This window comes from Phacochoerus africanus, chromosome 7 (genome assembly GCF_016906955.1).
Source record: "Phacochoerus africanus isolate WHEZ1 chromosome 7, ROS_Pafr_v1, whole genome shotgun sequence".
NCBI classification, from domain to species: domain Eukaryota; kingdom Metazoa; phylum Chordata; class Mammalia; order Artiodactyla; family Suidae; genus Phacochoerus; species Phacochoerus africanus.
This window is the reverse complement of record NC_062550.1, coordinates 67,232,265-67,247,616: the sequence shown is the minus strand read 5'-3', so window position 1 is coordinate 67,247,616 and position 15,352 is coordinate 67,232,265. Positions and strand designations below refer to the sequence as shown.

Here is a 15,352-nt window from a genome sequence, read left to right as displayed (position 1 = left end):
GAGAGAGAAAGCACTCAGGCTTTTTGATGCAACTGTTCTATGCCAGCCGGGTTATGGGGGCCTTGTTCTCAGGGACCCACGGAAGCATGAGGTCAAAGGACGGTGTTGCTCATATAAGGAGATGTTGAAGACTCAGAAGCTAATTGGTGCCTGAGCTTCAAAAAATGGAGATGAAGCCTCCGATAGCATCTGAAATGGTAAAAGACGTCTCTATTGGCTGTCGGTAGGGAGGGTGTCAGGGGATGGGTCTATATAGACCTTTGTCGGTCCCCTGATGCCTCCTCCCAGGTTATTTTGCAGCTGGGACTTTGACCTTGGTGACCTGGGAGTCAGGATGGCTCTGGACAGACACCTCTCTCTTCAGGGACTCTGCTTCCTCCTGGTCATCATGGTGGGGGGTCAAGGTAAGAGTTTCGTCTCTTTCCTGGGATCAACAGTCAGGGGTTGGACACCGTGTTAAAGGGAAATGTCCCTGGATTTATGAAGAGGAAGTCTTAATTTAGACCATATATTTTTGACCAAAAAGAAACCTCAGTGACCCATGTGTATTCTGTCCTCTCCTGCTGAGGGTGGACTGGTTGTAGCAGCAGGTTTTACAGAGCGATGATATTTGGTGTGGACTGATGTGAGTGTGTTTCAGTCTTGTCCGCTGTCTCTCTTGCTCTCAGGGAGCTTCTGTTGAGTCCCAGTGGCTCCCAGTGTGTGGCAGGTCCAGAGACTGACCTCAGCTGGGTGTCCGGGCTATTCCCCACACACGCCGTTTGCCTACTTTGTAGAGGACTCTCCACTGGATTCCCATGTTTTACGCATTTTGGCTCCTTTTGGCTCTGTGCTTGTGTGTGTGTAAAGTGTAAAGTATATGTGAGGAGTTTGTAAGCCTGTTTGTGTGAGAGGAACAGGGCTGCTGAGAAGGGATTGAATCAGTTGTTTTGTGAAACATAGTGGGTGCCCACATGGTTGGGGGGTCATGTCAGTTGCATGTTACCAGATCATAGATAATCTTGCACCTGCCTGCTTCTCCTTGGCACCTTTCCTTCAATCCCCCAGCCTCCTTTCTGTCTGTTGTGAAGTTTTGGGCTCTGTGAGAGGCTCTGCCTCCTGGCCTCACCTGTTCCTTCCAGGTGTCCATTGTAGAGCAGTGGAATTGCAGCCAGGAGAGGGGTCCTTTGTTTATAGAGATTAATTGATGTACAGCAATAGATATAGAACATTTCCTGAATCCCTGCCCTAGTCTCCATGAGTTGTCTTCTGATGTGCTGGGGTCCTGGAATGGTCCTTTTTTCCTTTCCTTTCCTTTCCTTTCCTTTCCTTTCCTTTCCTTTCCTTTCCTTTCCTTTCCTTTCCTTTCCTTTCCTTTCCTTTCCTTTCCTTTCCTTTCCTTTCCTTTCCTTTCCTTTCCTTTCCTTTCCTTTCCTTTCCTTTCCTTTCCTTTCCTTTCCTTTCCTTTCCTTTCCTTTCCTTTCCTTTCCTTTCCTTTCCTTTCCTTTCCTTTCCTTTCCTTTCCTTTCCTTTCCTTTCCTTTCCTTTTCTTGCTGCACCCATGGCATGTGGAAGTTCCCTGGCTAGGGACTGCATCCAAGCCGCAGCTGTGACCTATACCACAGCTGCAGCAGTGCCAGATCCTTTAACCCATTGCACTGGGCTGGGGATCTAACCCAAGTGTCCGTATTGCCCTAATCCACTACAGTTGTATTCATAACCCACTGTGCCACAGTAGCAACTCCTACAATGGTCCTTTTAGTTCCCTAGGATCTGTTGTGAACTTCGTGGGTGCATTTTCTCTCTCATGCCTTCTTCTTGCCTTTCTTGGGATTAGATTTTCACTGAGTGAGAGGACTGCAGGCATCAGAGCTAGTGCTGCTGAACCTAGTCTTTTATTTATTTATTATTTATTTATTGTCTTTTTGCCATTTCTTGGGCCGCTCCCGCAGCATATGGAGGTTCCCAGGCTAGGGGTCTAATCGGAGCTGCAGCCTCCGGCCTATGCCAGAGCCACAGCAGCACAGGATCCGAGCCACGTCTGCAACTCGCACCGTAGCTCACAGCAATGCCGGATCCTTAATCCACTGAGCAAGGCCAGGGACCGAACCCGCAACCTCATGGTTCCTGGTCGGATTCGTTAACTACTGAGCCACGACAGGAATTCCTGAACCTAGTCTTAAGTCTGGAGCTGGTTGCTCTTTCAGATCTGGGTCCTGGTCCTCAGTACAGTCCTGTCCTCTCTCAGATCTCACTGTCATCCCCTTAGAGCTCAGTCTCTAGTCCCATAACTTTCCTTGGGAAACCCCCTCCCCACAAGTCTCTACTCCTGGATTGCTGACAACATGCTAGTGAAGATTCTCCTTCTGATGGTTCTGAAGTGCAGAGGTTGGTTTTGGTCCCATGAAGGGGAGCAAATAATAGATGTTCTGACACGAGGCCCACTCCCTTATGAGGAAAACTGTAGGACGTTTCCTCAGTGGTTACTCAAGAAGAAAGAACATTCACCAAAGCAAGTACTCCTTTCATTTTCCCTGAAACAAAGCCATTCAGTGTTATCCTACTAAAATTTTTTTCTTGTACTTCATACAATGGACTTGCTCCTTTTAAACCTACATTCCTTTACTTTCTGAGTATTTGATGATTTCTGAGCTGGGCACACATTACAGGAGTCTCCACTATGGGCATTGGAAAAAAAGTTGTCCCTTCACATACAGTTATACTCATTATACTCAAAAACATAGATCCTCAAGTTTAGATAATACAATATATATTATTTTGTAACTTGTTTTTAAAAGACAATATATTTTGGATATCTTCACCATTAACTGTTCTTTTACACCCTAAAAATATCTCATTGTAGAGTTATAAAAATATAGGCTATTACAGGGTTAATATGGAAAATTTTAATTGCCTCCAATTATTTCATTATATAATTGAAACACAATATACTCACCTAATCGCTTGGGCATGTCCATGAAATTTTAATTACAGTGAAGGGAAGATGAAAAAAAAGGGAATTTCATTTTAGCCAAACTGAGAATTATAACCCAGGAGCTGATTCTCAGAGAGCTTTGGGAACTGTTCTGCCCGTTAGAAACTGAAGGCACAGTCATATACGTTTTTGAGACAAAAGATATACTGGTATTTTATATGAAGTTCAATAAGGGTACATTGTCCAGTTTAGCAGCAAGTCACCATGACCCCCTAGAGAGCTAGGAAAGAATGCTGTTCTTTTAGCAGGTTACATTTCTGGCATCAGAGGAAAGGGAAAAAATGAACTTCCCAGCTGAGCAGGCATTCCCATTTTTGAAAAGTTCTGATTAATATGTAATGCAGGTGCACACTGCACGTTAGGGAGGGGGGAGGACCAAATAAACACACAGAGAGAATTTTATGTTTAATGTTTCTCGTCTACCTTAAAATATAAATTGTATTTCGCCAGACATTTAGTAGTTTTTAATGTTTATGCTATTATGAAAAAAGTTGCCCTGAACTTCCCTATTTACTTTTTAATTTAATATTACTTTTACTAAAGAATAGTTGATTTATAGTGTTGTGCCAATTTCTTTTGTATAGCATAGAGACCCAGTCACACACACATACATACATATATATATATATATATATATACACACACACACACATACATTCTTTTTCTTATATTATCTTCCATCATGGTCTATCCCAAGAGATTAGAAATAGTTCCCTGTGCTGTATGGTAGGACCTCATTGCTTATCCATTCTAAATGTAATAGTTTGCATCTGCTAACCTCAAACTCCCAGTCCATCCCACTTCCTCCCCCCTCCCCCACTGGCAACCACAAGTCTGTTCTCTGTGTCTTTGAGTATGTTTCTGTTTTGCAATGGGTTCATCTGTGCCATGTTTTAGATTCCACACATAAGTGATGTCATATTTGTCTTTCTCTTTCTGACTTAACTTCACTCAGTATGAGAATCTCTAGTTGTATCCATGTTGTTGCAAATGGCATTAGTTTGTTCTTTTCTATGGCTGAGTAGTATTCCATTGTATATATGTACCACATCTTAATCCATTCATCTGTTTCGATGGGCATTTCGGTTGTTTCCATGTCTTGGCTATTATGAGTAGTGGCAACATGAGGCTGTGGTATTTCCTATGTAAAAGCATATATTGGCTCTTAAATGTTTTTGTGTGGAAGTGACACACATCATTTGTTCTCACACTTCATTGGGTAAGTCAGAATACATGTTTATGCTTAGCTTCAAGCAGGCAAGGAAGTATTAATACCTCCATGTGCTCAGAAAAAGGATTTTAAACATAGCTGAACACCAGTAATGTTTCCATCTATGATGTTCCTCCAAATGAATTCCTTTTTATATGTCTGAGTTTTTGTTGAGCTTACTCACTCTAAAGATTAGTATCTTTCATCAATTCTAGAAAATTCTCAGTCAATATCTTTCAAATATTTCCTCTGCTCTAATTCTCTCCCTTTTTGTGTCTGTCTGGCTCTGACTCCCTCTCTTCCTTCCCATATTTCAATTTAACTTATTTTAAATCTTGTTTCAATTTAAAATTTTCTCTTCTGTATTTTTCCTTCTTTTGTTAGTCTGTGAGGGCATTTCAAATAATTTATTCTGCCTTATTTATTTCACTAACTCTCTCTTGCTTGAATTTAATCTCATGCAAAATTTTAAATTTCAGCAAGTATATTTTTTATTCATAGTAGTAATTTTAGGCTTAATAAATTTTCTGTGCATTTTTTACTTCCTTGAAGATTCTTTAACAGTGTATTTTATTTCTTTAAATATAGCATATGTACTAATAGAATCTAGTATCTAATGTATCTAGTATGAGAAGTCTCTGTGTCTGCTTTTGTAGTTTCTCTGGTTAATGGATGTTTGTTTCTTTGTGTGCCTGATTTTTTTTTGACAACACACCACTTTGTTTATAAAAGTTATTCGTAGAAATAATTTGAGTTGGAGGATGAAGATAACTTCCTTTATAGAGGGTTTTATTACTTTTTCATGATGTCACGGTATTATGTTAATAGCAGACCATCTTAACACAAGTGCAAATATTGATATTATCTGGATAACCTAGAGATTCAAGCTCTGAATCTGTTTCTATGCAAGAGCATGACTATTTATTGTGGAAAATGTCATCTGTTGGATGTGTCATCTTGGTGAGGGTTTGGGATTTGACTGAGCTGTGTGAATAATACTCCAGGGACCACGTGTTAGGTTATAGGGAAAAATTTTTCATCTTGTTGGCCTGAATTCAAAGTTAATGGAGATGATTCAAGGTCTCAGAAACTAACTTCTCAGTTCCTGACATGCCAGAAGGAGCCTAGGAACTGGATAGGAAACTGACATGACAGAGAGAGGTGATTTGGGTCCCAGATCCCAGGTAAGACCAGGCAGCAGAACTGCTCACACAGGAATGAGTCTTATATGGATGTATCAATTTAGGTGCTCATAGAAATCTCTAGCTGGTTCAACCTGCTGTTTTCTGACTCTGGAGGGAACACCTACATTAGTTATATATTGCTATGAAAAAAATTACTACCACAATTGGCAACTTAAATCAATAAACACCTAGCATCTCATAATTTCTGTGGGTCAGGAACCTGAATGGCTTACCTGGGTCCTCTGACTCAGGATCTCTCACAAGGCTGCAGTCATGTGAATGTTCAGCTAGGAGTGGGCACCACTCACACGACTCACCTGGTTGTGGCAGCCTTCAGGCCTTGGTGGACTGTTAAATAAGAGTCCCAGTTCCTTGTTGGCTGTTGGCTGGAGGCCTCCATTGTCACGGGGGTCTCTCCATTTGCAGTTCAGACATGGCAGTGGCTTTAGCATAGCAAGAGAGAGCAAGAGAGGCCAACAAGGGAGCAACCAGAGTTGGCTTGAAACCTTATCTCTCAAGGGACATCACTTTTGCCAAATCCCATTTGTTAGATGCATGTTGTTAAGTACAGTAAAGTGTGGGGTTTACGTAAGGACATTAGTACCAGGTGGCAGGAATCGTTAAGACATTGGAGAGGCTGCTCACCATAGTCCTCTGTTCCCAAGCTAGATGAGAATGCCCCCTATGGGTCAGAGAAGGAAGGGAAAATTTTCTCCCTGCAATCATGGTCATGACTGTAACTGAGACAGGGAAGCTGGAGCCCTACTGGCCTTGGGCACATCTGCTGCGAAGGCAGCCTCCAGAGTCTCTGAAGACCTGCCCTCAAGGGTGACCCTGGAGCTGGTTCTACAGGCTTGTGAGAGGTAATTGGGAATATCCCTTCCCTGCTCCCCATTTAGTGATGCCACACTGGTAGCATAGAATTGGCCACCGTGGGAATATTTATATGACAGAAATTAACAAATGCAGTACGGAGAGTTTTTCCTCTCAGAGCACACATTTTCTTAACACTTACCAGCACACCACTGCATGGTCTTTTAAAATCTCTTCTGTGTCCCGTGTTCTGTGCCTGTGTCTTTCTTACAGCTCTGGAGCTGAGGCTGAAGGATGGACGCCACCGATGTGAGGGGAGAGTGGAAGTGAAGCACCAAGGAATATGGGCCTCAGCATATATTCAGTACTGGTTCATCGAGGATGCAGAAGTGGTGTGCGAAGAACTGGGATGTGGACCTGCTATTGATGCTCCCAGAGGGTCTTATTTTGGACCAAGGCTTGGTCCTATTTGGGTTTTCTTTGTTAACTGCAGCAATGCAGAGCCAGAATCACCTTTCACTATCCATAATTGTGTTCATTCTGATTTCAAAAACTATAATCATACCTACTCTCATGACCAGAGTATTGGAGCAATCTGCTCAGGTAAGGCCTGTCTTGTCTGGGAGGGGATCCCCAGCAGGAAAAGCCACAGTCTCATTCCCAGAATAAGTCTAGGTAAACGAGATCACAGCCTTTAGAACATACTTACATGAAGACTCTGGTCACACAGTGATCCTAGAGCATTAGGTGCTCAAGGGAGCATGAGGGCTTGCCTGTCCCTGGATAGTAAATGCTCCAGACCCGTGGACCACTGGACCCTTCAGATCTCTGTGGTGTGTCCTAAGAGGCAGGAAGGTGAGGTCAAATATTTCCGACAGGTACCACTGCTGGGCTGTACTTTTATGAATTAGTTTCATTACCTTAGCTGCTTTCTATCCTTTCATGGAATGGTCAGTCAGGTTAGGCTACAAAAGAAGACATAGAAGAGGGTCAGTCAAACATAGTTTATTATACTTACTGGTCCAAGGGAGATAGAGTCACCACAAACATAAGGGGTCTATATGGGAGGGGGGCAGTCTCTAAGAGGGCTAGCTCAATGAAGCATGAGGAGTCAAAAGAGTGAGTGGACAATACTGGGGTCAGGGTGGACTTATATAAGGAAAAGGCACAAGAGGATTTTATTGAGGATTTGGCATTGTCACTGCTATGGCTCGGGTTTGATCCCTGGGCCAGGAATTCCTGCATACCTTGGGCATGGCCAAAAAAAAAAAAAAAAAGATAAACATAGAATTAGCATATGATCCAGCAATTCCACTTTTGGTTATGCGTGCAAAAGAATGAAAACAGGGATTCAAACAGATATTTGTACACCAATATTCACAGCATTAGTGCATTTGAATGTTACTAGGTTGCACTCAAGGCAAGAAGAGATATTTGTGGCAGGGGCTAGTCTTATCACATTGGTACACCTGGTCACCTGGGGGTGGTGCTTACATCCTGTTTGTGGGGATGTTGTGGCAGCAGGAAAATGTGAAGTTTTAAAATTAACAATACAGTAGCTGGAGCAAAGTAAGTACAAAGAACAATGAGGCTGAGAGACTTATACGCTGTGCTCAGTACTAAGTGTAGTTGACCTGTGTCAAGGTGGTTGCAGTGAAACTAGAGTGTGAGAGGGTAGTTGCAGTATCTGCCAGAGATATTTCCAATTGTTATCACAATAGTGGATGAAATGTCCAAGATATTAATCCCGTCAGAACAGCTGCATTGGAGTTAGATATTATGAGATATCACAGTGAATTCCTAATATAGGTGGTTGGGTCTTAGGAAAGGGTTAACTATCTCATAGGTGGGACGGGGGAGACCTGAGACCATTTGTAGTAGGTCCTTAGCAGCCATAGCCAATCATATCTTTGGTGTTATTTTGGGGAAGAGATTTTTCCAATCTCACCTTCAGCAGATCTTTGATGATACTAGTTGAGGTCCCTAAGAAAGTAATAATTACTATTTTTATTTTTTTTAGGGCCACACCCACAGCATATGCAAGTTTCCAGGCTAGGGGTCTAATCAGAGTTGTAGCTGCCAGCTAATGCACAGCCACAACAACGCCAGATCTGGGTCACATCTGTAACCTACACTGCAGTTCATGGCAGTGTGGGATCCTTAACCCACCGAGTAGGGCCAGGGATCAAACTCAAGTCCTTATGGACTAGTTGGGCTCACTATCACTGAGCTGCAATGGGAACTCCCAGAAAATAATTATTTTATGCTACTTTATTGAGGTATGACATACAAAAAACTGTACATATGTAATGCATACAACCTGACTGCTTTGGGAGGCAAGTATACAATATATGCTACAAACCTGTTCATCACTGTAAAAGTTATTCCATTATTATTATTATATCATTATTTTCAGTTAGGAATTTTTGAATTTCAGTTAGGAATTTTTATTTTAAGAAAAACCTGTTTTCTGGCATTTTGAGCAACATTCTCAGTTGTCACAATATCCTAATTATGGTTTCAGGATAAGCTTGTGGAAACCCTACAGGAGACCCTGACTTATTTTGATAAAAATAGAGTGCATGAGCTGGAAATTTGTGTGATATCGGAGCTTTTAATGTTATCATTTTGAGAAAATCAATGTCTTGATATTAAATCCAGTTAAGATACCCTTAAAAATAAGAAGAGTTTGAAGGTGCGATGGCATTTAAACATTGTACTCCATGACTACCATTGCTCTAATGTAGGCACCCATATTTTTTATCGACAGTTACCATTTCTTCTACTAATTTATATTTTCAAAACATGTTTAGTGATGTAAAGGTAAGTCAAAGTGGTGATGATAGAGCAGAGATGGGAGTAGAAGAGCATGCCTTTCAAATTTTTAAATTAATATTGAACTCTTGGAGTTTCTTCATCTTAATTTTAGGAATGGGATGTGGAAGAAAAATTTCGGTCTATTTAGTTGATTGTTGGATGTAATGAGCTGTGTTTAGGAGAAATCCAGAGGTAGAAACAACGACCTGAGAAGAATGTAGAGGAGCTTGTATGAAATAAGAGGGGACTTCAGGAGGTTTGGGTGAAAGTTTTGGGAATAGCTTTTCAACTTGAGAAGGGCTGGGTACAGAAATAAAAAATGGTTGTGGGAAGATGAAACTGATTGCAGGAAGGGTGATTGGGGATTAAGATTCTTGTTAACTGGTTTATTGACCAAAGCTTCTGTTTTTTATTTCCTTCCTGCTCTCATTTCTTCCTTCCCTTCTCCTTTATCTTGATTTAACAGTAGTTTCTGAGCTCTGTGGAAGAGCTAGTCTTTGAAGGTTGCCATTTTTTTTTTTTTAGTGGGAAGTTTTTACAATATGGATTCTATTACTTTAACGAATTTGGCACTACTCAGATCTTCCATTTTTTGTAGTATCAGATTTTGATGAGTTGTATTGTTCAAGTAGTTTTTATGGATTCAGCCCATTTTTCAAACTAGGATAAAATTTGTTCTTATATTGCACCTAAATATTGGTAGGATCTATAGTGATAACCCCCCTTCATTCCTGGTATGATTAAATTTGTGTATTCTCTTATTTTTTCTTTCTTTTTTCTTTTTTTTTTGTCTTTTGTCCTTTTTTAGGGCTGCACCCTCAGCATATGGAAGTTCCCAGGCTAGGGGTCTAATCAGAGCTACAGCTGCCAGCCTATGCCACAGCCACAGCAATGCCAGATCCAAGCCGTGTCTGCGACCTACACCACAGATCGCGGCAACGCCCCATCCTTAACCCACTGAGCAAGGCCAGGGATCAAACCCGCAACCTCGTGGTTCCTGGTAGGATTCCTATCCACAAAGGGAACTTCCATCTTATTTTTTTCTCTATTATTTTTGCTAGAGGGTTATCAGTTTTATTACCCCTTTAAAAAGAATTACCTGGAGTTCCCTGATGGCCTAGTGGGTTAAAGATTTGTTGTCACTACTGGGGCTGGGGTTTGCTCCCTGGCTTGGGAACTTCCACATGTTGTGGGCACAGCCAAAAATAAATAAATAAATAAAATAAGGAAAATAATTACCAATTGACTGTATTGATTTTCTTTATTGTGCATTTGTTTCTTAATTCATTGACTTCTGTTATTTTTTTGTCTTGTTTGGTTATTATTTGCTGTTATTTTTATAGATTCTTGAGATGGAATTTTGGATCTTTTACACTTAGCTTTATTTTCTGTCCTAGTGTAAGCATCCAGGAAGCAACAATGCTCTAAATTTTTCTTCTAAGCACTGTTTTAGTTGTATCCTACTGATTTTGAAACTGCACACTTTTTTGTGTGTGTTACTGTGAAATGTTTCTTTTTTCTTTCTAAATACATTCTTTGTCGTGTTGTCTTACAGTGTATGATATTAACATAGATAGTACATACAGCTTTCTCTGATTAGTGTTTGCATGGTATATCTTTTTGACCCCTATCTGTATTTACATTTAATTATGCATGTTTTTGGAGAAATGTCTACTCAGGTCTTTTGCCCATTTCCCAATTAGGTTGTTGGCTTTTTTGCAGTTGAGTTGTTAAGTTTGTATATTTTAGAGATTAGGCCCTTGTCAGTTGCATCATTTGAAACTATTTTCTCCCATTCTGTAACTTGTCTTTTTGTTTTCTTTTTGGTTTCTTTTGCTGTGCAAAACTTGTCAGTTTGATTAAGTCCCATTGGTTTATTTTTGCTTTTATTTCTGTCGCTTTGGGAGACTGATCTGAGAAAACATTTGTAAGGTTGATGTCAGAGAATGTTTTGCCTATGTTCTCTTCTGGGAGTTTGATGTTGTCTTGTCTTATATTTAAGTCTTTAAGCCATTTGGAGTTTATTTTTGTGCATGGTGTGAAGGTGTGTTCCAGCTTCATTGATTTGCATGTAGCTGTCCAGGTTTCTCAGCAATACTTACTGAAAAGACTGTCTTTTTCCCATTTTATATTCTTGCCTTCTTTGTCAAAGATTTTGTATACAGAATATGGTTTTGTCTTACTTTTATCCAGTGTGATCATCTTGATTTCATTTGGGGTGTTTAAATTATTTAAATTTAGTGTAATTATCATTATGGTTAGGTTTAAGTTTTCTAGCTTGCTATTTATTTTGTTTTCTTTGTTCCATTTTAGTCTTTAATTGAATATTTTCAAGAGTCTATATTTTGTTCTCATTGGTTTATGAGCTATATCTTCCCTTTTAAAGAGCTTACCATAATGTTAAAATTATTACTCTTTAGTGACATTTTACCTTCAAATGATATTAAGTCATTGACTGTATAATGTAAGATCTACCTATATATTCTTCCCTTTCCCTGTTCTTGTCATTTGTGCTATTGTTGCCACACATTATACTTATAAATATATTGTAAATTAGGTAACACAATGCTGTTTCTTTGCCTTAAATATTCTAGTATTTTAATGAAGAAAAGTGTTTTTAAAAATATTTATCTGCAGAAGTATCATTTAGTGCAGTCCCTATAGCTTTGAGTAGATCCATGTTTCATCTGTTATCATTTTCCTTTAGCTTTTGGAACCTTTGGTAACATTTTTGTGTAGTGTACGTTTGGTGTTCTCAAATTCTATCATCTTTTATTCATTTGAAACATTTTAATTTTCTCTCAGAGTTGAAAGTTATTTTCCCAAATGATTGAATTCCAGGTTAATAACTTTCCTCCAGTATTTCAAAGATATTTTTGTATTATCATCTGGCTTGCATTGCCTCAAACAGGAAGCCAATAATACTTATCATTGTTATCCTGCTGGTAGTGTGTCAATATTTCCTATTTTTTGTTTATTAATCAATTTCAGCAATTATATAGTCAAATGTCCTAGGTGGTTTTGTTTATGTTTATCTTGTTTGGGGTTTGTTAGTCTCTTGCATCAGTGGGTTTATAGTATTTATTAAATTTGGAAAAATTCCATCTGTCATTTTAAAAGATTTTTTTTCTACTCATCTTTTACTCAGAATTTCCAAGTAAACATATTTTTACATGGCTTGATATTATCCTGCAAGCCACTGAGTTTATATTCATATTTTCTGTCCTTTTTTTCCTCTCTGTCCTTTGATTTGGATAATCAATTGCTAGGTTTTAAACTTTCCACTGCTTTTACTCTGCAATCTCTAGTTCCAGATAATTTTTCATTCCAGATATATAGTGATTTTAAGTTCTGGAAGTTCCACTGGCTTATTTTTTCTAGTTTTTTCCTCTATTTTTATGCTTCATTAGGCATATTTATATTAGTGGCTTAAGGCCCTTTTCAGCCAAGTCAATGATCTCTGTAATTTCCAAGTTTGTTTTTAATGATTATTCATTAAAAATTTGTTATGGCTTTTTGCTGGGTCACCATGCTGTACAGTAGAAAATTGACAGAACACTGTTCCAGCTATAATAGAAAAAAATAAAAATCATTATATAAATAATTACCCCCCCCCAAAAAAAACAAAAAAATTTGTTATGGGCTATATTTTTCCTTTTCTTTATTTTTTTGGAAGTCTAGTAATTTTTTGAATGGATGCTGGGCATTTCTATTCAGTCTTTTACCAGAAAGAAGTCTAGCAATACATAATCAGAATACTCTCAGAAACTGGGGGATTGTACTTGATGAATTTAAAATCTTCTTTAATTGATTACTTTTCATTCTCTTTAAAATATAATTCTTGCACTACCAATGTTGCATTTTTCTTTTGGTTTCCCTCCTTTAGCTTCAAAACTTCATAGTATGCTATCTTTCCCTGCCACATACCCCACCCTCATTCCACTTCTATAGCAATTGCTTCCCTTTTTACTTTTATTTTCCATCCATTTGTATCTTTTAAGATTGGATTTACTCGTCTGAAGTGGGAGAAATGGGAAAACCCAGGGTTAAGAGGTAGATAGGAGGAGCAAAGGGTGATGAAATATCCTAAAAACTTTTTCGACTAATGTTTTCCCCAAATATTTGTGCATATTATCAATATGGAGGCTTATGCAACTTGGAATTCTCCAGATTATGGCTCGATTGCTGATTTCTTCTTGCTCTCTTTTTTTTAAAAAGCATGTAAGATTCCTTTAAAATTATAAAATGTTTGATATAGAAAACTTTCATGAAGGAAATTAGAGATATACAGATAAATGGAAAGGCATTCTGTGTTCACAGATTAGAATAATTAATATTGCTAAAAATGTCTGTCAGTCAAAGCAATCTACTGATTTGATGCAATCTCTATCAAAATCCCAATGACATTCTTTATATAAATAGAAAAAAAATATTAAAATATTAGTCTATCTTTAGATTTATGAATTTTTCCTTTTTTTTCCATTCTTGATTCTAGTTTCATTCCATTGTGGTCAGAAAAGATGTTTGGAATTATTCTGATATTCTTAAATTAAAAAATTCCCAGGCTAGGGGTCGAATCAGAGCCATAGCCACTGGCCTATGCCACAGCCACAACAATGCCAGATCCGAGCTGAGTCTGTGACCTACACCACAGCTCACAGCAACACTGGATCCTTAACCCACTGAGCTAGGCCAGGGTTTGAAACTGCATCCTCATGGATGCTAGTCAGATTTGTTTCCACTGAGCCACGATGGAATCTCCAAAATTCTTAAATTTGTTAAGACTTATTTGTAACTTTGCATTCCATCAGTTCTGGAGAATATTCTCTGTTTTCTTGAGAAGGATTTATATTCTTCTATTGTTGGATGAGTGTTCTCTATATGTTTCTTAGTTTAATTTGATCTATAATGTTCAGTTCTGCTGTTTCCTATTGATTTTCTGTCTGAATGATCCATCCATTATAGATAGCATGATATTGAAGTCTTCTATTATTGTACTGTTTCTATTTCTACCTTAAGATTTGTCAGTGTTTTCTTTGTATATTTAGGTGCTTTAATGTTTGGTGCATGTATGTATGTAATTGGTCATATCTTCCCGTCGAACTAATTATTTTATCATTATGTCTCTTGTGACAGTTTTGGAATTAGACTCTTGCCTGATTTTGTTCTCTTTTTGTTACTATTTGCATGGAATTTTTTTATCCACCTCTTCACTTTTAGCCTATGTGTTTTATGATAACTAAAGTGAGTCTCTTGTAGAGAGTATGTAGTTGGGTCTTATTTTTTAAAATCTGTTCACACACTCTACTTCTTTTGATTGGGAAGTTTAGTATATTTACATTCGAAATAATCATTGAAAGGTAAGGACTTAACTGCTGCCATTTTGTTCACTGTTTTCTGTCTGTTGTGCACTTCTCTTATTCCTCTCTTCTTCTGTTGCTGTCTTTGCGAAGGATGTTTTTTATGGTATACTTTGCTGCTTTCTCTTTAATTTGGGTATAAGCTAAACTCTTAATTATGGTTACCTGTGAACTTGCATCAAACATTTTATCCTTATAGCAGTCTGTAAAAGAAGTTGCATACAGTTAAGGTAACAATTTCAATAGCAATCAGAAACTCTACATTTTACTTCTTCCCTACACTTTATGTAATTGATGTCAGATTTCATTTCTTTATAATAAATGTGTTTTCATCAACACATTCCTGTGGTTATAATTATTCTTACTATTTTCATCTTTTGATTCATAAACTAAGATTAAAAGCAAGTTATGTGCCATGATAACAGTATTTCAATATTCCGTACTTCTCTTCATATTTAACTTTACCCATGAGAGGTGGGTCTAGTGGTGATAAACATCCTCAGTGCTTGCTTATCTTTTTTAATTAAAAAAAACCCTCTCCTTCATTTTTAAGAGGCAGTTTGCTATGTAAAGTTTTGGTGGTTGGCAAGTTTTTTTCCTCTAAATACTTTGGATATATTAATTACCCTGCTTTCTTCTGGCCTGCAAGTTTTCTGCTGAGAAATCTACTATTAGTCTTAATAGGGGCTCCCTTGTATGGAACAAATCACTTTTCTCTTGATTATTTCAAAATTAGCTTTGTCTTGGAGTTCTGGTTGTGGCTCAGCAAAAACAAATCTGACTAATATCCATAAGGACACAGGTTTTATCCCTGACCTGGCTCAGTGGGTTAAGGATCTGGTGTTGCTCTGAGCTGTGGTGTAGGTCAAAGATGTGGCTCCAATATGGCATTGCTGTGGCTGGGAGCAAGCCAGTGGCTACAGCTCCAATTAGACCCCTAACTTCCATGTGCCATGGGTGCAGCTCTGGAAAGACAAAAAAATTATCTTTGTTT

General features: G+C 38.5%; 1 protein-coding gene across 1 annotated transcript in view; it reads left to right on the top strand.

Moving 5' to 3' along the window:
• The first annotated feature begins 298 nt into the window (after nt 1-298).
• LOC125131272 (antigen WC1.1-like) overlaps nt 299-15,352 on the top strand; it is a 31,715-nt gene continuing 16,661 nt past the window's right edge. The window contains exons 1-2 of the mRNA XM_047787630.1: nt 299-404; nt 6,455-6,784. Coding sequence (XP_047643586.1) covers nt 335-404; nt 6,455-6,784 — 400 coding nt within the window. The 5' untranslated portion in view covers nt 299-334. The remainder of the gene's footprint in view (nt 405-6,454; nt 6,785-15,352) is intronic.